General features: G+C 36.7%; 2 protein-coding genes across 4 annotated transcripts in view; one reads left to right on the top strand and one right to left on the bottom strand.

Moving 5' to 3' along the window:
• LOC138936252 (collagen alpha-1(IV) chain) overlaps positions 1-26,953 on the bottom strand; it is a 120,156-nt gene that overhangs the window by 33,254 nt on the left and 59,949 nt on the right. For 2 of the 3 annotated variants that reach the window (XR_011447355.1, XM_070301507.1), the window contains exon 1: positions 24,189-26,379. The exons of the other annotated variant lie outside the window; for it this stretch is intronic. Coding sequence is in view for 1 of the 2 variants with exons in the window: in XM_070301507.1 (XP_070157608.1) it covers positions 24,189-24,338 (150 nt within the window). In the remaining variant the exon portion in view is untranslated. Of the gene's footprint in view, positions 1-24,188; positions 26,380-26,953 lie in introns of those variants that run through there. 3 annotated transcript variants of the gene reach the window in all.
• Positions 25,066-26,953, top strand: part of Col4a1 (Collagen type IV alpha 1) — a 23,910-nt gene continuing 22,022 nt past the window's right edge. The window contains exons 1-2 of the mRNA XM_070301505.1: positions 25,066-25,744; positions 26,606-26,648. Of these exons, the coding sequence (XP_070157606.1) occupies positions 25,725-25,744; positions 26,606-26,648 (63 nt within the window). The 5' untranslated portion in view covers positions 25,066-25,724. The remainder of the gene's footprint in view (positions 25,745-26,605; positions 26,649-26,953) is intronic.

Genomic DNA, 26,953 nt, shown 5'->3' with positions numbered 1-26,953 from the left:
CGGCGCAAGGTCAGGCGAGTATGCTGGGTGGGGCAACACATCCCATCCAAGCTCCAATAATTTTTGACGAGTCGCCGAAGATGTGTGTGGTCTCGCGTTGTCGTGATGGAACACAACTCCTTTACGATTGACGAGCTCCGGACGTTTCTGGATGACAGATTCGTTCAAACTGTCCAATTGCCGACAGTACACATCCGAATTGATTGTTCGGTTCCTTGGTAGGAGCTCAAAAAACACCACATCCTTTCAATCCCACCACACTGAGAGCATAACCTTCCTCTGATGAAGTTCTGCTTTTGAAGTCGTTTGAAGCGAATCATCACGTCGGGTCCAAGACCGTTTGCGTTCCACATTGTTGTAAACAATCCAATTCTCATCACCAGTTATCATTCGTTTCAAAAAAGGATCGTTTTCTTCACGTTTCATGAGCATATCGCAAATGTTTACCATATACGCGCCGTCAAATGAACTTCTTTGAGTTCACGAGGAATCCAAATATCGAGCTTGCTTACGTATCCCAGCTTCTTTAGGTGGACGTGAACACTTTTTTGACTGATCTTCAGTGTTTCTGCAATCTCTCGTGTCGTGTAACGTGGGTTTGACTCGATCAATGCCTTTATTTTGTCGTCACCAACCTCGATGGGCCTTTCTAACCGAGGAGCATCTTTGAGATCAAAATCACCAGCGCGGAATTTCTTGAACCAGTTTTGGCACTGACGTTCTTGTAGAGCTTCGTCACCGTAAACTTTACGCAATTTTTCACAAGCTTGACGCGCGTTCTTCCCTTTACGGAAGTAAAACAGTAAAATATGGCGAAAATGCACAGTTTGGTCTTCCATCTTCAACTTGTTGTAAAATCTCCAAAACTCAACCAAATCGCTCAATTTTTTTTTAGAATGAAGCTTAAACCGTCAGCTGTTAAACGATATATGACAAACATATGTGTGAATGACTCTACTACTGCCAAAACTGAACTAATGCCATCTGTTGCAAAAATACCCAATGACTTTTTACTCACTCCAATAAATAAAAGAAAACAGTTCGTGAAAAATAAAGATATAAAAAATTTATTCTTCATCCTTCGCGTTGAAAATTTAATTCCTTCTCCTGTAACCGCGTGTACTTTCGAATATGAGGCAAAATTTAAATTACGCATTTCTTACTTCATTTTATTAATAGCCGAATTTTTACAAACTTTAGATGACAGATTGATTATCGTTAATGAACGAAGCAGGATAACGTCGAACTATCCGAATTTGCGGTGTCACTGCTGCTTAGAAAAGCAGTCCACGTGCTCGCATATTATCCCGTAATATCCATATCGCGTTGTCAGCGTAACTCGTGCAATTAACTTAAGTGCGTGGGATCGCTTAACGCGTCTTCTCCTGACAATCTCAGCAAATGCGAGCGTGCAAGTTGATCCCGCGAGTCTTCTCGCTCTCTCGTTTTTCCCATCGCACGTCTTTACTTCTCCACCTCTACCTTCGTCAGAGAAGAATCGCGTTTCTTTCAGATAATATATAATGTATAAAAATAAAATATATAAAAATGCATATAACACGCGATAAAATCTTTTTTATTTAAATAATTCAATTATTAAATGCTTGAAAATGATTAATGAGGATGTAATTTTTTTTTTTATTTTGTCAACGCTTTTCATAAATAATGACCGGCATTCGATCGCACGACCTCGTCGCATAACGAAATATCCTACCAAATATGCAGGCGACAGGCGCCTCTCCACGTATCGGCATACATGACGTAACCCGGCATGGGTACGCCGTGACATAATTTCGCGATTATGAGCGCGAGAGAGCGATCTGCCGGGAATTATATCTGGTTTGTTCGTCGCCGAGAAGGCAGACGTCTCAGCGAGAAGCCTCGATTACGCATCTCATTCCAAATATGTATCTCGTAATTATTTAATTATCTGTAGAATCGCTCTTTCACCTTCATTCCTCGATAAATTTACTTATGCAAAGATATTCTAAGAAAATTTTCTTCAGTTATGAGCGATTTAAAATAAGCGTTTTATATTCTTTTTTCTCTTTTTTTTTTGTCGTTTCGATTGAAATCTTATCGTAGGAATGAAATGATCTATAATTTTTCTTATCTATTAAAGAAATTTTCATAATAAATTCGAGAGCGAACGGTGGGATAAATTAACATCGATGTAAACTCTTCTCTTAAGAAAAGATCGCGCGGAGTAATATTTAAGTTAGGTCGCACAGATTAGCGTCGCAGATTAGACTAGTGTCAGAATGGTCAAGGTTTCCCCTGATATATTCTTCTTTATTATCAGAAAAGAAGAACTTTTGTATCAAAGTTTTTTTTTTTTTTTTTTTCATAAAAAAACGCTATCTCTGCTTTCGCGACTTTAATTTGTATCGCACCATATATGGACCGCTTGGTAAATTCACAATTAACTTAATATCAAGAAATTGGGATAAATAAGGGGCTCTCTCGCGGATCTGTTTAAAATTGTTCGACGCGCAAATAAACCTGTACTCGCAAAGGATTTTGAAACGCCGGCATACGGTCTGGTTTGCGAAAACCGACTAGCATAATCATCACGCTAAAGACCGACGCGATTAGTTTAAGTACACGAAGTGTAAGTACACAGAGCCTCCTCTCTCTCTCTCTCTCTCTCGCTCTCCGTCATGTACACGTGCTCGAGGGAAAGGAGCTAACGTAAGTACGGCCCGAAACCGTTTTCGACGAACAGCGGACGTTTACGCGAGCCGCCGTTCCAAATATTTAGGCTTCGCTTGATGGAGGTTCGTGAACCCCGATTCCAAATTTACACCATTACGATACGCGTTCTCCTGTTACATCCAGGTTTAATCCCACGTTCGTACGTTAAACGCTGCTTGGTTTAGCAATCAATCTTCTTTCGTTTCGATTGTTTTGCAAATGGAGAATTAAATAGTTTCTCTTTGAAACTTAATGGCTTTCTTCGTACATAGACAGATTGTCTACTCCTATGTTGTAGAAAAAATTCCTTCATCTTTCAGATATTTTTATTCCAAATTCCAAGTAAAGAGAATATTTTAACGATTTTTTGGTGCAATTTCTTAAAATATATTTCTTAGAAATAATATTTCTAATAATTTTTTATTAATTTATTACATTTCAGTTATAAAAAAAAAAAAAAAAAAAAAAAAAAAAAAAAAAATGAACACTGAAAAAAAACAAAAAAAAACTGAATAGCTTTCGTTAAGATAAAAATTTTTAACTTTCATAACATTTTTATTTCTTGTTACTAAAACTAAAATAAAAAATATGTACTACGTATCTAATATTTTTTTAAGACATTGAATACGTAAACGAATATATATTTATAATTTACTTTACATACTGATATTTGATTATATCGAAAAAAAGAATTTAAAAAAAAATTCCCTAATACCCGTATTCATAGTCCTTCCTTATTTTAAGGACGGAGGAAGCCTCCATGAAGGATTCGTTGAATCTGCAAGGCCACCTTGTTTCATAGACGGACCTCGAGTCTCCCTTTCAGAAGGAAGGAATATTTTAGGGATTTTTAGTGACCGACTGGAGGCAGCACCGTTTTATGCTGCCTGCAACTAATTTCATATAATACATATGAAAACTTTTTCGTATCTTCAAAAAATTCCACGGGATTTTCCCAATCGCGAATGTGTCTTTTCGGAATCCGCCACAGAATCCGATTCTCTGGATTTTCGTCTTCAAATCCATCGTCAGAATCATTTAAAAATTCATTGTCCATTATCCCCTTTTCCTTTATACACTTTCAGTTTGAGAGCGCGACAACAAATAACCACAAAACCACAAATGTAACGAAACTAACTTTTGGAGGTTATATTTGATTATATTCTGCGTATCGTCTGCTAAAAAGGTCGCATCACTCCTCAAGGAAGCTCGTGACCTTCCTTGAGATAAGGGAGCCAATAAGATTCCTTGTTCGGTCAAGGAAAGTTTATAAAACGTGGAACGAGGAACAAGGAATCCTTATTCCTCAAGGACGGACTATGAATACGGGTATAAGTTTCAATAAAATTCCATGAGAATTCCCTTTCGCTGGGGGGAAAAAAATTTTCTTCAGGTACAAAAGAATTCCCCGACAATTCCAGATTTTCCATATTTTTCCAGAGAACAGACATCCTGATAGCTAAATAAATCAAAATAATGTCATTACAACATACTTATTAATACTCCATTATTTAATGTCTATATATCTATGTTAAAATTCATATTTTAATAAATACGTATTTTTTTTTGAAACACCAATGGATTGATTTTGACAGGTAGATTCTTACGTGACCAGGAAGTACTTGCGACGGTAAAGCCGTTTATTTAGGATTATTTAGGATTATCCACGTGCGTTTCGATGCCATTCTCGATTAGTTGTGGCTCGCCAACGCGACGCCCTTGCAATTGTACGCCATGATAACGATAATGCACGCACTTTGAATCTTTCCTTCGCCGCGAAATGGCTCGGCTCGCTAAACGCTCACTTGAATTCACCAGGCTCAACAGGTGTATTCGCGAACAAAATGAATAAACGGTATTAGAAAATACGCGCCATTAACGCTACCTCCGCGAAAATTCTTTTAAATAACGACGCGCGGTAAATTTCCTTATCCACATCTTTTATTTGTGATATTACTAAAAAAAAAAATAAGAAAATTGAGGGTGAGAGATTTGAATCCGGAATCTCGCTCTTAATCCTTGATCCTGATTCTTCTACTGTATACGAAAAAAATATTAATCTAACGAAAGGAGAAAGAAAAAGAGTGCGATTTGACAGATTACAGAAAATTGGTGACTAAAAATTCACACGAGGATTATAAAATGAATTTTCTCCTATCGCGCTTTATCTTTATCACCAAGCATACGCCGCTGATTTATTACGCGAGTAATCCCCCTTACGGGGGGTCACGGTTCGACGTGAGATAAAGTACGAAGATCCGTATAATTAAAACAAAATGTTAAGACGAAATCTCGCGGATATTCCTCCTGCCAGGTTAAATTACGGTCGCCTCTTTTAACCGCGTCAATACTTTAGCGGGACGAATCGGCGATACAGCCGTCTCACTTGGTCGCTCTTAAAAGCCCAACCCGTCCTCGGGTTGGGCCCTCGCCTCGCACAGGTTCGACCGGTTCATTTCGCGATATCTTCATGGTATCGACGAACTTTCTCGCCGGGCTTCATTAATCGTGTGCGAGAACATTCAATATGCCCCCTCGCAGATTTTCAATCGCGCTCATTTCGACCTACCATCTAGATTCTGGGATTTACACCTGAATCGGTGCGAGAGAGAGAGAGAGAGAGAGAGAGAGGGGGGGAGAGAAGAGAGCGCGCCTACACCGTAGCGGAGAAATTATTTTTTTCGCATATATTTATAATTTATTGATTCATTACGTATCCAACTTTTTAATAATATTATTGCAAACTTGTTGAAATTATATGCGTATTTACACATCAACAAATTATATTGTATAAATCCTATTTTATATTATAAATTGAAGTTTACGATTCATTACATGTATAAATGGAAGGAAAAAATTTTTTTCAAGCGATAAAAATTAAATAATAAAAATTGAAAATTACTTGGATTCTTTTTTTCGTTTTTCTTTTGTTATAAAAAATGTTTTATATTCTTTTCTTCCTCAATTTTTCTCCTTATTATCATTTATTGACGCGATAGCGCAATCGAATTAATACACTGTCAATTTAAAATGCTCCTTGCTTTTTTTTTTTTTTTTTTCTTTTAATATTAAACGCCAGATCTCGTATCAGACGAGAAGGTGAGACGATTGTCTCCGTTCGTGCTCGACGGGGACACGGTATATGCTACACCGACGAGGGAGCCTGCACGAGGGGAAAGGGGAGGGGTGGGGGGGGGGCTGGAGGGTCAGGCGGACGGGGAATGGCTCCACGGAATCTGCATAACATGCAGTAATATTAAGCGTCCCCGGACTCGGCCGGATGACATCGCCGTCCGCAGGAAGATACGCTCATCGCGTCGGCTTTCTCACCGTTCGTTCCTTCGTTCCTGCGTCTCGTTTCTTTCCTGTCTCTCTTCCTCCATTCCCCGTCAGTCTCTCTCTCTCTCTCTCGTGTCCTCTCCGACGCATTTTTTTTTCTCTCCTCATCGCATCGATCTCTCAACCGCCTTTTCAGCCGCCGGTCCACCTCCCTTTCTCTCGACGCGTCTCGGATCGTTCCTTGCTCCAGGAGAGAGCGCAGAAATATTTAAGGATTTAAGACGACGGCGCTCTCGAAGATCAATCCACGAACCGGAGAGTTGTCAAGTCCTTTTTTTTTTTTTTTTTTTTTTTAGTCGCACCTTTCGCACACATTTTCCGGGTATAGGGGGAAATTAACGCCATAAAAAAGATGACGGCGAAAAGAAATAAATGATATAGGAGCTACAAACCTATTAGGTGTACAACTTTGCTTCCGCCGTTTTCCTATAGATGTCTTTAGCGGTAAGTAGTGGTCGAAATAAAATAGATCATAGACGTCATGCAATAAACTTGGGCATCTGTCGACATAACCCCATAGAAACATTAGTCGATTTGTGTCTGCATCATAAAGTTATTCTCGATTGAAAATGTCAGTTTACGAGCCAAATTCTCGTCATTTGCGTGAGGTTGTAATTTTCTGCTTCAATATGAAGAAATCTGCGGCTGAGGCTCATCGAATGCTCTCAAATACATATGGTGAAGCCGTTATTAGTGAAAGAACGTGTCGTGAGTGGTTTCAACGCTTCAAGAACGGTGATTTTCACGTCGAAGACCGGCATAGCGGTGGAAGAGAGAAGGTTTTCGAAGATGCGGAATTGGAGGCATTACTTAATGAAGACTCGAGTCAAAGTCAAAAAGAATTGGCACGATCATTGGGAGTGGACAATACTTTGAATCATAAATGTATAACCAGTTTTTTACAATAAAGCCACGAATTTTGGAAAAAAAAACGGCGGAAGCAAAGTTGTACACCTAATAATTACGTGGATAAATCTCCTCGAAGGAATCAGTTGGCTGATTTTTCTGGCTTAAATTGTTTTATGATCGGATGACGTATTGACCAAATTTGCGAACATCTCTTTCAAGATCTATCCTCGTTTATTTAATTAAGAGAAGCATTTATGCTGTTCGACATTGAATTTGGTACGACAAGACGGGAGTTGAATATAATATCACAGCGGGGATATATCATTTTGCGCGTGATTATCTCCTCGCGTATTAGATTCCCCTCGCTTTACCATCGGGCCTCTTCCAGGAGGATCATCGAGACGTACCTACGGACTTAGATCAACTTATGGCCGTAATCACGCATCTCGTTCGCCGAAGTGCCAGCGTGGCTGGCGCAAGTGTTGACCCCCATAAAGGACCCACGTGTCGCCGTGTACGAGCGCATGGGCGCCCGCAATAAGGAGCTTAATCGACCGCCTGTCAAACGATGGCGGGAATTATTGCAGCGCCGTGATATCAATGAAATATACTAGCGATGAAAGTAAAATAAAATAAAAAGGATCATCCTTGCAAGAACGTTATTTTTATATCGGGGACATTTAAGAGAAAGCGTGACAATCGTAAAAATGATTATAGGTACAGATAATTGAAAAGCTGTTTCACTTAAATTACTTGCTTTGAAAAGAAAGAAAGAGAAAAATCCTGTAACCCTTCAAATTATGACATATTTAAATTAAAATTGTCGAAGAAGATCGATTACAAATTTTTTTGTCAAAATTCAAGAATAAAAAAATCTTTAGCAGACAAAAATCGAAATACGCAATGTATAATAAAAACTGTATAAAAAAAAAAAAAAAAAAAAAAAAAAAAAAAAAAAAAAATCTCTAATAAAGTGAGAATAAGAATATTCAAAGTCACCTAACTGTTATGCGGCGATAATTCATGATTGGTTTCTCACTCTTTAATTTCTCGTGGCATACATTTCAATGATGACGTTCGCAACGTCATCGCACGAGGAAAAAAAGATCTCTGCGGACGCCCGTGTATCGATCCTTTTGCGGTTAAGCGAGATGAACCAGAGATACCTACTCCGCAGCATCCTTGAAGAAGATCGATCGAGGATCTCTAGGAGTATCGAGAATTCGTGATTGAGCCGCAAGCGCTGATCTCACTATCGATATCGTGCAAATGGTATTATCTCGCACGAGCCTCCTCGAAAAGTGCAGGGTTTCTGCTCGGTATACATATTTCGAACGCGCGCGAGAAACTTTATTCGGAATAAGGCATCGAATAATTTTGCTGATAATCTCTATGGAATACGTATATACAGGGTGTCCCATTTTAAAGGACCCACTCAAATATCTCAGAAACACTGCGTTAAATCGAAAAATGTTTCAAACAAAAGTTGCGTGGCTTCAAGGGGGCCATAAGATGGTGACAATGATTTGACCTTGGAAAATCATTTGAAGGTCATGTGAAGGTCAACTTCAAAATCTTAAATGAAAACTCCCATTTTTTATTTAGTATTCTTGTAGCTGACATCGAGAGCTTTCCAAAACACTATAATAAAGTATTTTTTTATTAAATACTTTTTGTGTTATTTTATATTTTAATCTGACATATTTTGATATAAAAAATTAAATATCTCGTAAAATATTTAGTTTTTGATAATCTTACCGTAATACTTCTATGTACAGAATAATGAGACAAATCAATTAGTATAAAAGAAAAAAAATTGTTTTTAAGAAAATTATTTACAATGTATTTTTTAAAACAATTATTTGTTTTTTTTTTGGCATTATTTAATATTATTAATATTAGATAATATATTATTAAATTATTATCATAATATATTATTTAAATAATATCTCTCTTAATATTATTTAATATTAGAGAATGTTCAATATTTTCGGTAATTTTTATATTCAATGTAATTTATTATAATGTATAATGCGTTTTTCTTTGTATTTGTTGTATCGAAATCCAAACTCGATCAAAATTACATCGATTTCAATTCTCGTTAAGAGGAATTCGTTGAATGAATACCGCCAAGATGGGCACAGCATCGTTCCATTTTATATATTTCGAGCGTATTTTTTTATACTTTGAGAAACCGTGCCGCGTTTAATTACGTTGTGCAATAAGTGTTGCATAATATATCTGTGTATTACGAGATTTTTTTTCTTTTTTTTTTTTTTTTCCCACAAACGATCCGATGGTCTTGCTCAACTTGAGATATCATACACGAATATGCGAAGTAGTGTAAAATCTTTTTTACACACGAAGATCTCGCACACGGCTAATTAGTAGAATTAACTGCCAGTCAAACGGTCAACGGAATTAGCTTTAAATTTATAATTGCATTGCCAATTTGAGGGATTGATCATTCTCCACATGAAAACTAAAAACATTATTCTCGTTTTACGCAATATAAATTTATACCATCTGTATAAAAGATGGAGTTATTTTATAAAATTCGAGCCATCATGAATTATGAAAGGACGAATTCTTCACGGATAGAAACAAAAAGTTAATTATTTTTTCTATTATAAAATTTTTGCGTACAATTCGCCTTTCTTTATATTAAATATCTGTAATAAACGATTCTGATATTGAGAATAACGGTAAAAACAAAACAAAAAACAAACAAAAAAAATTGTATAATCGAGAATGTATGATGAGTTTGCGGGACAAACGCGGGAGACAGGTCGCTGTCAATGATTTATGATCTACGGAGTTAACGGACACTATGCATGCACCATGGCATAAAATTTTTTATGACTCTTTCCTGCCGTGAAGTATTGATGAAATGTTGTAATTTAGTTTCGCGACGAAATGTCGTAAATAAAATATAATTTTAATTGTATTATTTGTGAATGAATAATTTAAAAAAAAAAAAAAAAAAAAAAAAAATTGGAAAATATATAGATATATATTTTGTTTCGTAATAGAGAAAATACAGATTATTGTTTACTCTTATAAACACATTTTATGTGATTTAATGAATTAAAAATTTAAACCTAGGTTTAATTTAATCTAAGATCATTAATCTGAAATATTACTTTAAAGAATACGAGAGATGCAAACACATTTACAAAAAAAATTTTTATTAATTTTCAATATCAAGCTTAATTAAAGTCACATGGATTATAATCAGCGTTATTGAAATCAGGAGAGATAACAAGAGGGGAATAAATATTTTTTTTTTGAACCAGATTATTACTTCAAATAATATCACTGTAAATTGTCAAGAGTCTTCAATATAATTAAGAATTACAATTATATAAAAAAATATCCTTTTATATAAAAATAATTTGTTGAATGATTAAATAGGTGTGTATGTGTGTGTTCAAAGAAATATGACTGGGACTATCAGAATTAGCATGAATGTTAATATGTTAGAAATTAATGAGAATTGAGGAAAACACGTGTCAACATTGCGCATTAAATCATAATAATGTGCGAAGAGGATCGGTATTTATCTTCCGCTATTTGTGACGTCGGATGTTAAAATAGATCGCGTCACAACATCTCGCCGATCCGCAAGGGTGAAGAGCAAGGTTTCTCGCATTACGCGTTGCGTAAACGGATTTGCTCGCAGCTTACTACTTAGCGTTTCGTCCAATTTTCATCGATCGCACTCGTTTCTATCGCGGGTCAAACGTCAAGTTTTTAGCGTAACTCGCTCCTAACTCTCGGCGTTATTAATCGCGATGCGGGCGATCTTCAGGACCTCCGTCGCTGACCCCAGCGCGATTTCGAAAGTGCAATAATTTATCGTTGCCTGTGATCGGATTCAGGGCCGTTGGATTATTAGCCGCGTCAGCAACTCGATGTATAATTAAAAATCCTCCGATGTCGATTTTTTTACATTCGATTAACATCTAAAAATATAATTGTACATACTTATCGTACGGCATCCTGAATTTTAAAAATTTGCCATATGATTAATCGAATTCTTATTCTGATTCAATAAATAATGAGAAATTATAAAAATTAAATTAGAATTTAAATATATTGAAATAAGTATTTAAATATAATATTGTATTTTTTCTTTTTTTTTTTAAATATTGTATAATAGAATTAATAAAAATCTTTCATTTCTGTTACAATTAAACTTTAATCAATTAGAATAATAATAATAATTTTTGAGGCGCCTCACAGAATATCTGCGATATGCTAAAGATAAGGAGATAACACTTTTCTTAAACGTGTCATTAAATTATAAAAGTTACGATCTATATTTTTTCTTCTTCTAAAACTTGATCTCGTTTTTTTTTTCTCGCCCCCCGAATGCGGCGAAATGTAGCTCCGATCTACTTTTCTGCCTTAATTTATCGGCGACACGTGAGGGAGCGAAAAATATCTCGCGTAGTACGCGATGGATATATCGACTGCCGCGGAAATAGAAACGGATATGCAGTCGCCCTATTTTTGGGGCACGTAATCGATATCCGGGGGTGCGTGTACCGGGACCGCGAGAGAAACTCATTTCTCTCTCTCTCTCTCTCTCTTTCTTGCACAGGACAACCGTCGTAAAGATGAGCGATGTTGTTTTTCGAGATCGATAGGCGCGATGAGCGATTTGTTAAACAGCCAGAGATACATCGTGAGAGATAATTTGACACGCTAGAGAAATTTCGTTGATGCGAACGCGAAGTACAAGATTTTTTTTTTCATCGAACTTGTAAGACAGATATCATGTAAGATATGGGAGAATTTTTTTTTTTTTTTCTAAATTAATCTAAAAAATATAAGAATTTAAAATCGTTATATTCAGATAAAAATATATTCGTATAAAAGTTATTGCGATTAAAGTTCTCTCAAGTAGATTAATATTATTTTAATCTTTTCTTACGGGGGAAAAAAAAAAAATCACTATTTGCAATCATAATTCAAAACATATGTAACTATTATATATATATATAACATGTATTAGTATCTCGATGTTTTTTTTTCCAAGACGTAATCTACTTCAAATCCCTGCCGAACAGTCGGCTATTGATATTAAGATCGAGAATTCTGAGGTAGAGCGTGTGAAGATTTGAAAGCTATCGACTTTCCAGACATGAACGATACTATTTTAAAGTTGTCCAGGTCACCTACCCACGAAAGTGTTAAAGCTTTCCCCGTGCCAGTGCTCACGATTCCTACACAAAAATAGATTCCCCGGCTGTGTATAAACCGATTACTCCCGAGGGAAACCATTTCTCTTCCGAGAAGGAGTGGAAAAAACGTATGACGTATTCCCGACCCGATAGAGAGAAGCCGCGACGGAATCTTCGGGTTTGCGGACGATTCGAAGGAATAGTGTGTTACGCATCGTGTGCCTAACCCTTTGACATCCCGCAGCTTATTTGCCGATAACGTGTATCGAGGTTACTCGTTTCGCAAGAGATATCGCGTCCACCCCCGAGTGTCCTACATAGATTGAATAAGAGCCGGATAAGATATATCTGATCGAATTAGGGAACGATCGCTAATTATTCATAAGATTGTTCTATTCCTCGTTTAAATTCCTTATTAAATTTATTATTCATTAATATATGATATATTATCCTTAATTAATTTATTATTAATTTAATATATTATATTTATTAATTTAAAATCTAAAAAGAGCTAAAGATAATCAAATCTAAAGAAATAAAGATGAATTAGGGAACGACCGCTAATTCTTATCTGTAAGACCACTCGTCATTTAAATTCTTCAATTTATTATTCATTATTATATAATATATTATCTTTAATTTATTTATTATCAATTTACTATATTTATTAATTTAAAATCTCTAAAAAGGAATGATAAAAAAGAAAATCTAGAAAAATAATTTTTCTCATTATTAATAAAGTCATCACGCTGGCAACGTTTTTTAATCGAGCATTATGATCTTTACACAATCGAGGTTTCATTAAAAAAAAAAAAGAAAGAAAAAAGCTTGAAAATAAATAATTATTTGTATACCTCTCGAGCAATGGGGTGTATATAGTTTTATATAATGCAATATATTAGACGATATCGCGCTTTCGTCTTGTATTTGCTCGTATTCCATTTAATATACAAGTAAGAGATCGATGAATGAAGGACTTTATATCCACTATAATTCATTATCATATATATATATATTAATACGATTGTACCGAACATGAGATTCAGGCGACGCGACTCTATCGAGAGTGACATCACGCTCCCAAGTTATTTATTACAAACGTGAATGAAACAGTTCAACGTGACAATCGCTGATAAGAGTCGGGAGCTCGAGGGTGAAGGAGGATAGGCCGTTTATGGTTGTTCGGCGATAACCCGCTATATATTCTAATCGCACGTGCTCCTCATCCCTCGGCTCCCACACGTCCTATACGAATCGCCACGAATTCTCGGTATATGCGTGTACGAAGGGAAAAGGGAGAGGGGAAAGAGAAGGGAAACAAAAAAAAAAAAAATAATTCAGAGACCCACGAATTTAACGAAGTCCGGAAGCGAGCGGATTTTATCGGATTTCGTCGGCTGATGGCCGAGATATTCTGTAAAATTTCTTTTAGATTTCAACGGCGACATTGACAAGAATATTCCATGAAAATGTAAAATGTGTATTTTGGAAGTTTTCACTTTTACGTCTATTATACCTTTCACGTATTTCTCAAATTAATGAAGATTATGATATAATTTCTGATACGATTGTATGCTGAGAAATGCATCGGCGGTCAAGCGTATCTCATTTTTGGTAACGCGATCGCTCGCGTAAGCTAAGGTCGCGTTCTCATGAAGCGTTTAATTTACGTGGTGCCCCTAGATAACATTCGGCATGATAGCGCCGAGACCTCGTTTCGCGGAAGGCGAGCAAGATCGACGGCCGTTATTGATAATAATATAATAATTTAGGGGAAAGCGAGAGAGATCACGCGGACATGAGTCGGATACTCTTGGCTCCGCGCAACATCCGCCTCAAAACGACTCTCTTCGAGGAATTACATTATCTCGTGTTTATCGCTCGCGATGAAGCGCGTTTATTCGCGGCGAAGTAAATGTTTGCGGGCAGCAAAAGTATATGTCAGCGAGTGAGTTAACGCGCGTTAAATAACGACGAACGCGCGTCGACTATTAAAACACGGGAGATCACTCGCGCGAATTGAGATCACGCTTTGAGGACGCGTATTACTTCTTGCGAATTTATTACGCGATGGCAAAAAAAAAAAAAAAAAAAAAAAAAAAAAAAAAAAAACAAAGATTCGCAAAAAAATTATACGCGCGCGAAACATAATCCAGTCGATGACATGCAAGAATGTCACATCCCATACAACACTAAAGCTTGCAACAACATTGCTGCAACATTGCAATATTGCATATAGCAGTTTAATGTTGCAGAAATACTGCAAAGACATTATTTTACAATATAACTTCAGCAATGTTACAGCAACATTACGAAAATATTCCAAAAAAAAGTATTCAATAATCGCTAGTTCATTTGTTTACCGCTATGCGGCGCATGTTGCGCTCTCTATTCCGCATTTAATTTTTATAGTCACGGTGATTATATAAAGTTTACAAAGAGCGGCTAATAAGATTAAAGATATGATAATTATTTTTATTAGTTTAAGTTGTATGATATGACCCCAACACGGGGGATTCAGACATTGGACTAACAATTCTTTTAATAGTTTCCATTCTTATATAAAATCAAAAATTTGATAATAATTTTCTAATATGCAAGATACTTCAGATTTTAATAAATAAATTTTGGGATTATATAAAGACGAGAGAGATGTGAAAAAACTCATTGTATGCGTAAATCCACCACAATCTTTTTGCATTCGGATATCTGAATATTTCGGATACAACGAGATTGCAGATTTACACAATTGCAAATTGAGTTTTTTCTTATTTCTCTTAGATACTCTCTGTCACTGAAGGAAGTCGAATGTGTAACAAAAATTTACATTTTATAATTTCGTTATTATTATACAGAAAATCTATATACACACTAGATGCTGACTCTTATATTCCTAATTTCTTATTATTTTTTTTACATGTTAAGAATATTATGTCGATAAATATACATAAAGCATTATTGCATATGTATTATATTGCTATGTTGCTGCAATATTATATTGCAATATTTCTGTAGGCGGACATTTTACTGTTGCTGTAATATCATAACAACGTTGCAGCAACATTTCGCAATGTTTCTGCAATGTTGCAATCTTGCAGAAAAATATTGTTGCAATGTTGTTGCAATCTTGCGGTGCTATATGGGATGCAATCTTTGTCTCGTATAATCGCGTGTCTTTTCCTTTTACGAGCGATCGTAACGAATTCATTCATCGTTACGTCATATACAATTAGGATTTATTATTCGGACGAACGATAAATTAATCAAGTATTAGAATTTAAGCTGACGTAACAAAGCCGGGGACGGAATTCACGAAGGCTGTCGGCGCTGCAGCTGCAAAACAGTGCGCTGCAAATCATAACACGTGTAATTAATTGAATCATCGTTCATCGTATTGGCCGAGGCCTTTCATTCATGCCTTTCAATCGATAATCTTAGAGGGGTATCATTCAGCATACCAGCTGGCGACAGAAGATTCCCAAACCCAGAATTCCATAGAAATTTCCAAAAGATTCTAACCGAAGATATAGAACGTAAACGATGAATTGTTTTTTTAATAGTTTAATAATTTAATATTATAATATTAATTAATATTAAATAATTAATAATTATTGCTTTATAAAGATACTAAAAAAATATATATAATAAAAAAAAATAAATAAAATAATAAAAAATATATAACAGATAGAACAGAAAAAGTCAAAATGAAGAAGAGATTTGCTAATCCCTGATACTACGATTTCTACTGCTTTTTAAATCAAAATCAAATTCTGTTATTTTCAAAGATAACAAATCTGAGTCGATATTAATTGTGAGTTACTTCGATGTATTTACATATCTATTTATACTATTATTATTCATAATAAAGATCAGCGTCGCGCACTGTTCGCGATGCAAATTAATGTTTGCAGTCGCCTTGAGAACATTATTCCACGCCTGCGGTTTGCGATATGTATAGACAGTCATCTGCTCGTACGTATGACATCATATTCCAAAACCATTTAACATGAACATGTCAGTAGCCACTATTGACCGCCTTTCCCAGCTTTCGTCTTAAAGCGTGGCATATGGGATGTGTCATGCGTGAAAAAAACCAACCATACAAAAGAAAAAAAAAAAAGAAAAAAAAACAGATTTAAAATGTCATAATTAATTATGATTAGCAGTTTCAATGACGTTTGGTCTAATGTTAAAAATAAATAAAAAGAGTTCGATAAAAAAAAAAAAAAAAAAAAAAAATTTAGGGCGCGATATAATTTATTTAGTACGAGCAATTTTTCAAGCCGTTAAGTAAATCGTGCATTCTTAACAGATATCAATGAAAACTTTTTATACGGAAAAATAAATACGTATCGAAATGAATGCGATCAATTTCAATAATGGATTACACATGCGCGTCGTAAGTGACAGCAGCGCGTGATGTCATTGACGATCATCGGCGTCTACATTGTCACTAAATTGACGAGACAATAATAGCTATGTCAAGCCGGCCAAGCTAATTTGTATTTTATCGTTAGGTAATTCCCCCTTCCCCCATCCCCACCCCTCTCTTCCTATATCCCGTTATTCTCCCGTTGCAATCATGTGAACATCGACTTCGTTCGATGCGACTCTAAAAATAGCTAGAGCTTTCGAGCGATTCGTATTTCGACGAGAATAGTTCTACGAGCAAATTTTACGATTTCGTAAAAATACACGTGGAAAATACACGTTATCGTTAACACCCCTGACGCTCAGGATTAATTCCAACAAGTGAAATTTTAATATAGTTCAGCTGTATTTAATTAATTAATTTAAATTTCGTTTATTATTCATTTGACAGATCGAAATACTATTTTTACCTCACGCGTAAAAATCAATTTTTCGTTATAAGAATGTGAAAATACAATTTTCTATGTAGCTATAAAATATAAATGGCTGAATCGAATAATTGAAGTAAAGAAGAAATGAATAAATGGGAAAATTATATCGTTGGTGGAAGAAAAAATGAAACGCAGCTCTTAAACGCCGTTAATTCCAGAAGAGTTCTAATTATCGATAACATAATACAGTAATACGTAAATACGAGTCTATGCAATTTTATGTGCGTGCATTATTGTATTAAGCGTGACACCAGTCGATGATGTGGGCGTCTCGATGATCTCAGTTTTCAGCTATTAAAGACAAACGTGTCATTGATAATTGTGAATCGTTTATCTGCTTTCTATTTCGCGCTTATCGATGAGACTGTTTCTTTAAATAAATTATACACGTGACTACATACAGTACTGCATACATAAATCTGCGAGCGCGATTATAACGGAAAATCATCTCCGACATAGTTCTTTCGCGTTATAAATTTTCCGCGTCATTATATAATCTATGTGGAAAAAAATTAATAAAATCTTTAATAAAGATAAAGATTGAAATAATCTATATAATTTGTCATTGTGCGTCTTCGCTTTCTATGAATCGCGTCGTTGTGAAAGTATAACGGGCTACTTAATGCTACTATATTACGGACTTGCAATAAATTAATTTAAAACATGATGTCACACTTGTTTGAAGTCTATGTAATATTGCATTAATAATACGTGCGTCATAAACGCACATTCGAGTAATAAAAATGTATTTTAAATAAAATTTTGTATAGTTTGAAAAATAAAAAAAATTGATATACATACATCTATCTCGAATAGAATTAATCTTTATTTAGATCGATTAATGATTCTCTTAAATTAATAATTCTAATTAATAAATATGATTAATATAATTGGCATTTCGAACTATATATTCTTAGAATACTTTGCGATTGAATAATAATGAACATTTTAACTGGGCGTGAACCGTGTCGTCGACCGTTAATGACTTTTTCCCTTTCTTCGTGAGACGACGCATTCCATATTATATCATCTCGCCTAGATAAGTGCATCGAGATGTTTGCCTTGGAATATAAAACAGTTGCTGCTAAATGACTATGTCGCCGCATTGCCATCCTAGACTATCAAATATCATCACAAAGCGGAAGGTTAATAGCGATGTGCGAACGGCGTGTTTAGGTCAATTGCATGAAAAACGTGATGTCATTCAGTGGAATGTCGAGAATGCATCATTATCCAATACTTTTTTGCGGTTTAAAAAAGCAAGAACCTACTTTGAACTTTAGCAAAAATGCTCTTCGCAATAAAAATTGTGCTTTAAATTATTCTCGCGTAAGTGTGTAAAATTATTCTTGTAAAAAAAAAAAAAAAAAAAAAAAACTGCAAATTCCTAAAGTAGATTCACGTATCTTTCGTTCGACTTCCGCGGTAAAAGTGCGTAGGTGGAGCTGTTTTACATATTACGCGGGTGTGAGGCTTGAATGAACATATTTCGGGAAACCACGCGTCACATTGTATTTCGAAATATTGAATCTGTTGGCGCGGGTGGGTGTAAGCTTATGATACGAGAACCAGACCGCGAATGTTCTCATCTTATCGATTAAATTCGCGCCCCTCGTTAACACATTTCGTTCTTTATTAACTATCCATTACGCGCGGCCGAATATCGCAAAATAAGCGTATCTATAAAAAAGAACTTGACTTCAAAAAAATAATATTGTATATTATAAAGATTTGATTATATTATTCTGAAAATTTTCGATGATGGATTTGAAACGATAAAACTACGTGTCTGTTGAATATTTCTCTCTTTCTCTCTCTATCTTTTTCGGGATATAAATCGTTTCATTGTAAAACTCTTCCGGTCGTTGACCCCAATTTATAAGGGACTATTTATAAGTGAAAGCGTACACAATGTACATAAATAACAGGATAGATATTAGATGGTCCCGGTGGCCTCGGTCATAATTCGTCTGCAAAACGAGCATCATCTCGCAATGATTATCTTTTTTGGAAGACAACAGGAAAGCTCTTTATCGTTATCGCGACAACACACAGCGGACTCTTTTCCTACAGTTCTTCGCCAAACTGCATATTGCGATGCGTTTCGGTGAATTATTTCACAATATTTTTAGTTGCAAAAATATCTTTATCATTGTTAGATATTTCGACAAAGTTACGCGATTTCTTTTTTATTTTACATTAATATTATATTGATAAGATTAGCTGTCCCAACTTAATTTTTTTTTATTAATTATATATATATATATATATATATATTATTTATATTAATTGTATATATATTTTTTAATAATTATACTAATTATACTGTAATATTTAATTTTAATTTTCCAAATTAAGATATTTCTATATGTAATATATATATATATATATTTTATTGTCTATTTTTTTATTACACAAACCATCCACTTTATATGCCTGCTTTTTTCATTTTCCTTCACTTTTTAATATCAACATAATGTTGCAATTTAATTTTTGTTTTTATGGATCGTAAAATAAATTTCAATAATTTCATGAATATCAAGAGAGAGAGAAAGAGCATAAGCGAAGCATAGCAACGTGCAACATTTATCTTTGCTGAATAATTTCGTAATAAAAACCTACGCGAGCAAATCTTTTCAATCGAGCTCTTACGTCGTCGTCTCGAAAACAAATAACTGTCACAATTATTAGTTTGGAGGTGTTACATTAAGATATAATATGTCATATATATTATTACTACATCTCCATACGAAGGATCGTCTAAAGTTCGAAAACGTTCAAACAAAAGACATTATTGGGTAATTCGCGTGGGCGTAATTCATACCGGATGTCTCCGTATGTCCGTTGTATATTTGGACATATATATATATATATATAAAATATACATAGTTTCATTATTTTTATTCGATAAAAAAATTCTATAAGCAAATTATTTAACTGTAGAAATTATTAAAAAAAAAGATGTAGATCTCTAAAAATTTCACAGTACGTTTTCTTAGTCAGCGGTAAAATTTCTTCGTAATGTATCAGTTGGATTCATCGGGGGGGAGAGGGAGGGGGAGGGGGGGAGGGGGAACGATTCAGCTCTCGCTAGGGAACGAATTCTCACGATTCTGAATGACTTTGGCATATAATGGCGAGTGATCCCGTTCGAGGGGATTAAAAGGCACATAAAAATGCGATCCCTCTGACTACCGAGCACTGACGACGTTTCGCCCCCGTCCTTCTACTCCCCACCCCCCCCCCCCCCCTTTTGTGCCGAATATTTTCTTTCATGTTTTCCGCAACGAATGCTCGCCTCTGCCCGGGCGTCGAGATCGCCCACGTACTTGTCTACCTGGTGACTTCAACAGATACCGTCCAAGTAAAATGGCAAAAAAAAATCTAATTTTTGTACAAATTATAATACATAGTTTATTACTAAATATTACAAAAAAAAAAAAAAAAAAAAAAAAAAAAAAAAAAAAAAACCATCTTCATTCATTGCTACGTATAATATATAAAAATGTATTGCGAGAAAAGAAGATTATCGTCCATAGATCAAATCTTGAGTAAATTATTATCCTTATGTTGTAATATTTATTGAGGTGTGTATATTTCTTATTTGTATTACTAGTATGTTGTAATTAAATAAAATATTAATTTCCTGGAAAAAATTTTTCCCTCCATAAAATCCATTAATAAACCGTACACGTGAATTTTTGTATCTTGCATTTGATTCTCTCGCCGGAAAGATAATCTTAGCTTAAAGAGCGAGCCTTAAGTTTTATTGCTAGAAATGTTAATTGTACGCGTCAATTACATGAATTTGCACAGCCGGAATTGGAAAGCGTTACCCTGTTATCAGCGTGCGAGTACACGCTTCGTCATCGATTAACCGAGATACCGTAATGTCTCGTTTTGCAACGAGATTATGTCAGATAGCCGCAATTTCAGGCTCTCGGATTACACGATGCTCTCAAAGTCATGCTAATGAACGCTCTGTCTCTCTCTCTCTCTCTCTCTCCACGCGGGTCTCTTGCATTACTATCGGCTTCACGCCCGATTTAATCATCCGTTACACATGGCTCGATCTTCTCTCCGATCGCTATGCACGAACCGGTTTGTACATCATGAAATTTTGTACTAGTTAAAATGCACCTTTTGTACTTCATAAGGCGGAATCACGCTGCATTCGTCATCTACCGCCCGCGGAGTTCCCTGAAATTGATTTGTTTCGATTCGAATCGCGAATCAATCTTTCAGTGAATTTTTTACGGGACATATCTTTTACATAGACGAGTATTTTATAATATATGATAAGATTATTGTTTCATCTTATTTCATTGGCAAACTGATATGCTTGAAAATATTGACACTACTTTTTTCTGTGCCATAAAGTATTTATATATTAGGTGTACAATTTTGCTTCCGCCGTTTTCCTATAGATGGCTTTAGCGGTAAGTAGTGGTCGAAATAAATAGATCATAGACGTCATGCAATAAATTTGGGCATCTGTCAACATAACCCCATAGAAACATTAGTCGATTTGTGTCTGCATCATAAAGCTATTCTCGATTGTAAATGTCAGTTTAGGTGCCAAATTCTCGTCATTTGCGGGAGGTTTTAATTTTCTGCTTCAATATGAAGAAATCTGCGGCTGAGGCTCATCGAATGCTCTCAAATACTTATGGTGATGCCGCTATTAGTGAAAGAACGTGTCGTGAGTGGTTTCAACGCTTCAAGAACGGTGATTTTCACGTCGAAGACCGGCATAGCGGTGGAAGAGAGAAGGTTTTCGAAGATGCAGAATTGGAGGCATTACTTAACGAAGACTCGAGTCAAAGTCAAAAAGAATTGGCACGATTATTGGGAGTGAACAATACTTTCAATCATAAATGTATAACCAGTTTTTTACAATAAAGCCTCGAATTTCGGAAAAAAACCGGCGGAAGCAAAGTTGTACACCTAATACATACATATTATTCGAATATATTATAAAAGAGAATATATATTCTTCTTATTAATTCAACGCGATATAATATTTATTAAAATTGCAAATTGTCAATATTAAAACTGATATTGAAAATGGAAAAATTTAATAGTGAAGGTAAAACAATTTTTTTTATAATATCAATTTTTGATGTATCGACAGTTATATGTGAGCTATGCTTCGAATCACCCTCTTGAATAACACAATGCAATCCAATAAGTCTCCAATAAGACATAAAGAGAAATTCGATTGTCATCTTTTTCGCTCTAATAAGCACTTGTAATATCTAGTATATAACGATGCATTTTGAAATAGAAGGTAACAACCATCTCTTCAATACTTTGTTACGATTACAAAATGGTATATATTTTTTACATAACATATATGTAATCATATATGTATCTTTCCTAATTTCTATTTTATTTCAATGACTATTTGTATATATGCCGTAGTGTAAAATCATACTAACGATATCGGCTATTTAAAGCGCTCGTCCGATGTTCCCACGCATTGTTTGAAACGCTGGAATTAGGCTCCATAGAGCGACAAAAGTTGCCCCAGATATGGCACTAGATATTAGACTATTTCTCTGGTATGTCATAGTCATCCGTTAGGTTAGCAAAACACACCTACATTCCTTAACACTGAAATTAACGACCGAGAATTGATTGTTGAGATTAGAATAATGTCCCAATTTATGAACGAAGGAAAATAACAAGAAAAAATATTTGCAGTCAGTGAAAAATTTCAGACTGAAAATAAAAAAGGAATTCATCACACGTGCTTGAAAATATAAACAAAGATTTTGCCACGAGTTTTGTGTGTGTTTATGTGTGCGTGTGTGTGATACTTCGATTATCAAATTATTTTACAATTGTGTATATATATATATATATATATATATATATATATATATTATAAATTTAAAAAATTCAATATGTGATGAATATAAAATTATATTTAATATAATTTATAAAATAATATTATATAATTTATATTACGAAAGATTCATAATATTTTAAAAGAAAGCGCAAAAATTTTAATATATCATAACTATACAATATAAACAGCTACAAATAATCTGTATTAATATCATTCTAAGGAATTAAATTATCTCTCTTGATAATAATAACAATAAAAAAAGAAAATTTAATTGTTTTAATCATGTAGTCGTCTATCCACTGAAGGAAGAAAGAGAGAATCAATCAAAGTTGGAAGTAAATGAAGCGATTGCGGTTTTGACATTACATACGTTTTTATGATCTACCACAAATAGCCACTTGATAAAATAAATGTTTGTTCCTGTATAAAAGAGAGATTTTTATATCTCATGTTCTCCGAATGCATGGATACTGACAGCTGATTCTCGCGCTTATAAATCATTTCGCGAGATGGTGAGAAAGAAAATGATGGAATATAAATTAGTAACAGCTGTGTGTTAACTATTACTTAATAATCTGATTTATTTAAATTAAGCGGGATATATTTTTTCTTAAAAAATAATAATAAGATGCTAAGAAAGAAATTAAATTAGTAATTTTTTAACGATTTTTATCAAACTTGACGTTTAAGGGGTTTTAAAGCGCTGTTGACTTTGGTATCAGTATCCTGAAATTCAAAATGGCGATTCCAATATGGCTGAACGAAATGCCGAAAATATTCGAAATGACTATTTTCCGGAATTTTATGCATCACATCGAAGAAATTAATCGTTTTTCAGAAAAAAATATTCAAAATAATAAAACGTCATATCCTTCCTATAAAGGGATTATTAAATTAAAAAAATATTAGATGTTTGCGTTAAATGTAAAAATAATTACACGCGTATCGTGATGAATTAGCATGAGAGGCTATCTTAAATTGATTACGTAATCACAAACCACGATCCTCGAATTCGTACAGGCTACGAACGCAATATCGACGATTCCGATAACAATGTAAACCGATCGACGCGTAAGAATTTGCAACGTGGGACATTCATCGTAATCATTTATATAAGATGCTACGCGCGCGTGTGCACTCGATTTCCGGTTCTCCGATTCATGCGAATATTGAACTGACATTTCTATCGCGTTCCCCACCATCGTCATCGAATCCGTCATACGGTGTCCACCTGACTCGATCGATCTTTGATCTACATCTTTTTTAGCATTCGCGGAACACCATTAGCATCCCTTATTAAGGACCGTCATTCGTTTCGACCCACATCCACGAGAGCCTAAGGAGGAATTCCTCAGCACCATGAACATCATCCGATACATCCCAAGGATATTTCTCACTCACCACAGCCTCGGCGACCGGTATCCACGTGGTGGCGAGCACCAATAGGACGAGGACGCTGATGATTCGCAGGACCAGGTGCGACGAGATCAGCCGCGAGATGCCATCCTCGTCGCCGGTGGTTGTTGACGTCGTCGCGGCCCTGGGCCGCATCGTGTCGGCCTCGAGGGTCCTCTTCCACCTCCTCCTCTCCGTCTACGTTTCTCGTGCCAACCTTGAGAGGTCCTGCGGACGATCCCCGAGGTATTTAGCCTCACCTAATCCGCGCTGCTTCCTGCGCTCCTTCGTCTCTCGCGATCCCCGAGAGAGAGAGAGGCAACGTGCGGCTCGGCACACGACAATCTCGCTGAGCTCGTTGTCGTCGTCGTCGTCGTCTTCGTCGTCGGCCGGCCTGTCGACGCACCGCGTGTCGAAGGGCCAGACAGACGGCCCCCGGTTGGCTCGTCCTCCTGATCGCTCGGCGCTACACACAGACGGGCGGACACGAGGCAGGCCTGAAGGCGGTGGAGGAGACCGTATGATCTCCGTCTCTCTTTCTCCTTCCTCTTCCTCTTCCTCTCTTCGGTTCCTCTCTCCTTTTCGCGCTCGCCCTCTTCTCTTCTCTCTCTCATCCAAGCGTCTGTATCCTTGCGCGCTCTCGTCGGACACTCGGCGGTGGTGCGTGGCCCTCCCTGGGACAAGCGGGCCCCGCTCTGTCCCCCCGCGGCACGATTAAGTTCCGTAAAGCTCCGGGTTGGCTCGGCTTGGCCTGGCTTGGCGGCTCGAAACCGGCGCGACCGACACCGGTAGGGTCCCTCGCGGCCGCGCAACAGTCCTCGTGCGACGCGCGACCGCGCGAGCGAACGAGCGAGCGAGCGAGCGGAGCGCCTCGGCTCAGAGGCGGCTTTACCACCTCCTTCTTCTCTCTTCCTTCTCCGGTTTCTCTTCACTCGTCGGTCGTTTCTTCTTCGTTCCCCTACCAACCCCAGAAGAAGTCAGCACTCAGTTGATTCGGTTGTTCGTTCCCTTCCTCCCTTTCCTCTTGCTCGTACTCTTTACCTTTCGCTTCCTCTTCTTCTTCTTCTTCTACTTCTTCTTCTTCCCGTCTCGCGGACCCGGAGTTTAGCTGGAGGCAGGCAAGCCGCAGACTCCGATCGTGCTCTCTTCTCGCAGGAACGGGAGAAGATTAGGGAGACAGAAGGAGAGAGAAGAGGGGACGATATCCCCCGGTCGACATCGGGGAAAACGAGCGAACGAGGCGAGTGCTCGTCGCGGAAGGCTCCGAGAGAAGGCAACTCTCCTCTTCTCGCCCGGTCCTTTCGGCGGAGGAATTCCTAGCGCTGGCGTGGCTCGACGCGACGGCCGCCTCCACCTTCCTTCCTTCCCTCCACCCGGAGTCAATTCAGAGCCCTCCCTGGATGGGACGGTCTGCACACACCATCGGTCCGTTCGGTGCCCGGTTCCGCGCGATATTTTGTGACCGGCCTGTCTGTGCGGTGCTCGTGCTTTAAGCCTGTGCTACTCGGCTCCCTAGACCCGTCGAGGAATAGGGAGGTCGACATGACCCGGTTGGGATTGCGGTGAGTCTGGCTGTACCGATCTTATTTTCTTTCTCTCCTCCTCGAGATTCCGTTTCGCGCGCTTTCTCTCCCTGTACTTCTTCTTCTTCTTCTTCTTCTTTTTCTTCTTCTTCTTCTTCTTCTTCCGGGTCTTTCTCCCTCACGTCGCTCGTTTTTCTTCTTGGCTCGTCGCCCGACGCGCCGATCGCGCTGTTCCCGTACGGAGGGGGTAGTTTCACCCCCGTTGCGCGCGGGCTTCCGCGGAAAGACGAGAGGACAACCTCAAGGACGACCGCGAGCGAAGCGGAACGTGCCCAACTCGCGTGCGCGCAGAAGATTGTCCTGCCGGTGTTAAAGCCTCGACGCAGCCGCAAATCGTGCCACCCGTAATTCCTCACTTCGTTCGCACGCGCATTTTTTCCTTCGCGTGTATTTTTCTTCCTTCTCCCGCGTGTGCGTGCGTGTGCACTGTTCTTCTTCTTCTTCTTTTTTTTTTTTTTAATTCTTCAGTGACGAATATTCACTCGGTTCTTTGCCTTCAACGACAACGTCTTCACGTACTTTACGAAATCGTTTTCACTCCGCACTTTGAACTCTCAACATTGATTCTATTAATAACGTGGAGAATGATTTCTTTTTCAAGCGATGCCGTAAATGTGATTTTTGAAATTTTGATTTTTAATCACGAGATAACAACATACAATATTTTGCCGTGGAATTTTTTTTTCTTTTTTCGCGGGAAAGATATTGTCCATTATCATTTTCTCGCGTTTACAATCCGCTTTTCTATCATTCTATTCATAATCTATGCTTTTTTTTTTTTTTTTTTTTTTTTTTTTTTTTTTTTTTTTTCAAAATGACGTCGCGCATTTCTGCTTTCAGATTCATCGCATCCGCAGTTTGCCTGGCCGGGATAGTTAGTGGGGTATGTATAAACTTGTGATACACTTTCATTTCTCGCGAGTGGTCATGGATTTATCAAAAATTGACTTCACTCGATAGTTTCTCGTGTAATATTTATTTAATCCACATATTTAAAATATACTTTTAAAGCCAACTTTGTATATTCTCTCTTTTTTCTTGTGCTTTTTCGTAAAATCTCAACGTGTTCAATGTTAATCGAATATTTCTCTCCGCAAAATCTAAACGTCAAAAATTGCGAGTGACTATTCTTCGGTTTTAATTAATATTCCATGAAATTTCGAGTACTCTGCGTTGATACCACTGCTT

The sequence above is a fragment of the Polyergus mexicanus genome, unplaced genomic scaffold (assembly GCF_030449975.1).
Source record: "Polyergus mexicanus isolate NDT 795.1 unplaced genomic scaffold, iyPolMexi1.0 SCAF_9, whole genome shotgun sequence".
In the NCBI taxonomy this organism is placed as follows: domain Eukaryota; kingdom Metazoa; phylum Arthropoda; class Insecta; order Hymenoptera; family Formicidae; genus Polyergus; species Polyergus mexicanus.
Note: the sequence above shows the minus strand (reverse complement) of the source record. Positions and strands in the feature narration are given on the sequence as shown.